Below are 2,232 nucleotides of genomic sequence, written 5' to 3'. Positions count from 1 at the left end.
GCTTGATAAGCACTTTGACAAAGGTGTCCCAGAGGAAGCGATGTACAGAACAGTCAGGAGCATTGATTCCAGAGCCGGGTCCCACCATGTCTCTGTTGCCCAAGAGCCAGGCCAGTGACCCTAGACAGTGACTTTTAACCACTGACTGTGTCCTCGTCTCTGAATGTGGCGAGGATGCCTGGCCACACAGCAAGTGCTTGGCTAGGCTCTGGGTCCAACACGAAGCTAGATGTTGGCGTGGTCCTCGGTGGTAGAATTCTCGCCTTCACCGCGCAGGACACCTGTGTTCAATTCTCAGCCAGTGTACCTCATGCACAGCCACCACCCACCCTGTCTGTCAGCAAGGCACGTGCGTGGCTGTGGGACACGGAAGCGGTTTCCAGGGGTGCTTTCAGACGAAGAGGGACTAGGAAGAAAGGTCCGGACATCAGCCCATGAGAGCCCCATAGAGCACAGCAGTCTGAACTGGGGTGGTATACAGCCCTGGGGGAGGGGGTACACAGCCAAACAGCATTTCACCATTTTGTGCATGGGGTCCCATGAGTCTGAGGTAACTTGACGGTGGCAGCTAACAACACTCTTCTGAATCGAGCCTTGAAGGACACAGTGTCTAGCAGGTGGTACTCGGGAGAGGCCGTCCCAGGCTAGGATGCACACACCTAGGCAGGGACTGGGAGACAGGAGCGAGCACAGTGTGACCCCGCCCCCACGGAGGTGGGTGGAAGGTAGGGTTGGAAACAGACCAGGTCAGGGGCCTCAAGTGGCGGGTTCCTCTGTTCTGTCATGGCACCTGCTCCATCTTCAATGCACCTTTTTCCTTCTTCTTCTTCTTATCTAAATTTTTTTTACTGTGACAATTACCCTCAACAAAACACAGTGTCTCGCCGATTTCTGACGCATACGATTGAGTTACACCGATGGTGTTCCTCAAGCCGTGTAGCCACTCGCCCAAGTTGCTTCACCACTGTGACCACCACCCCAAAGGTGCCTCCCTCCCCTGGTTGGCGGTGGCACAGGTGCCGTCTGGTTGATTTTCGACTCGGAGAGACACCGTGTGTTCTAGAGCAGAGCTGCTTCCCATCAGGGTTTTCTGGGGGGCTCTCATCTCATGAGAGCAGGCGCGACTCCTGAGAAGCTGGTGGGTGGGCTCACACGGCTGACCTTTGGCGGTGGCCTGTGCTTCGCTGTTGCCCTGGGAGGTCCGTCCACGCCCAGGAACAACGAATGACCTGTGGTTTCTCGTCTGTATTTCTTCCACATCCCTGAGATCATAAGTATTTGTCCTTCGATGGCTGCCTAAGTTCACTCCACGTGGCCGATTTGAGGTTCAGCCACGTGGTGGCATTGCTCCTGTGGCTCAGCAGTCGCTAGGAGTTGGAACTGCCTTGAGAGCAGTGGACAGTGCTTTCTTGCGTGGATGGGACCACGTGGCGTTTCTCCGGCTTCTGTGGATGGACACGTGGGTTGACGCCACCTTGTGGCTCTGGTGGAAAGGGCAGCCGTGAACACTGGGGCACAGGCTCCCCCATGGGCGTCCCTGCCTTTTCCTGGGAGAGGGACGGCTGGATCCCATGGTGGGTCTCCGTTCGCCACCGTGGGCTGGGCCGTGTCTTCATTGTGTCTTTGTCTAAGTGGTCAACTCAGACCCATGCCAGGCCTCAGGCTCACACCGTTTCTTCTGTGTCTGCGTTACTTCTTAGCGGCTCTGTGTGTGTTGCCCTGAAGGAGCCTTTCCTCCAGGGGCTTTGGAACCTGCCTTTGCTCCCCACCCCACCCGCACCCCTTTTGCTAAAGCTGTGTTTCATTCTCCCCCATAGTATTCTGAAAAGGAAGATAAATATGAAGAAGAGATCAAACTGGTGTCTGACAAACTGAAAGAGGTAAATATGGGCACACCCCTGCTAGGCCCAGTTTCCTGGGGGGAGGGCAGGGGGGAGGGGGTAGTCCCGAAGCGCCTGTGGTGACACCTGTCTCCCTCTCCAGGCCGAGACCCGCGCCGAGTTCGCAGAGAGAACGGTCGCCAAGCTGGAAAAGACCATCGATGACCTGGAAGGTAGGCACTTCGCCCCTCAGTGGGTTTGCCCTGCCTCTCCTGGGAGGCCGCATCCCCCAGCCCATGGGGAGGCCCCTGGAGGGGCTGAGTGGGGCCCCGTCGTTCCCTTTAAGAAAGTCAAGTGTGTAGTGATGCCGCATCTGGCAGTCTGAGGCCTGGGAACAGGGGAGTGAAAATCC

General features: G+C 56.9%; 1 protein-coding gene across 1 annotated transcript in view; it reads left to right on the top strand.

Annotated features, from left to right (window-relative positions):
* Positions 1–2,232, top strand: part of TPM4 (tropomyosin 4) — a 25,848-nt gene that overhangs the window by 15,655 nt on the left and 7,961 nt on the right. The window contains exons 5-6 of the mRNA XM_045289689.1: positions 1,818–1,880; positions 1,984–2,053. Coding sequence (XP_045145624.1) covers positions 1,818–1,880; positions 1,984–2,053 — 133 coding nt within the window. The remainder of the gene's footprint in view (positions 1–1,817; positions 1,881–1,983; positions 2,054–2,232) is intronic.

Source organism: Echinops telfairi, unplaced genomic scaffold (assembly GCF_000313985.2).
Source record: "Echinops telfairi isolate 266 unplaced genomic scaffold, ASM31398v2 ScPeMD7_30;HRSCAF=105, whole genome shotgun sequence".
NCBI classification, from domain to species: Eukaryota; Metazoa; Chordata; class Mammalia; order Afrosoricida; family Tenrecidae; genus Echinops; species Echinops telfairi.
The sequence above is the reverse complement of the archived record's forward strand: the minus strand, read 5'-3'. Positions and strand labels throughout refer to the sequence as shown.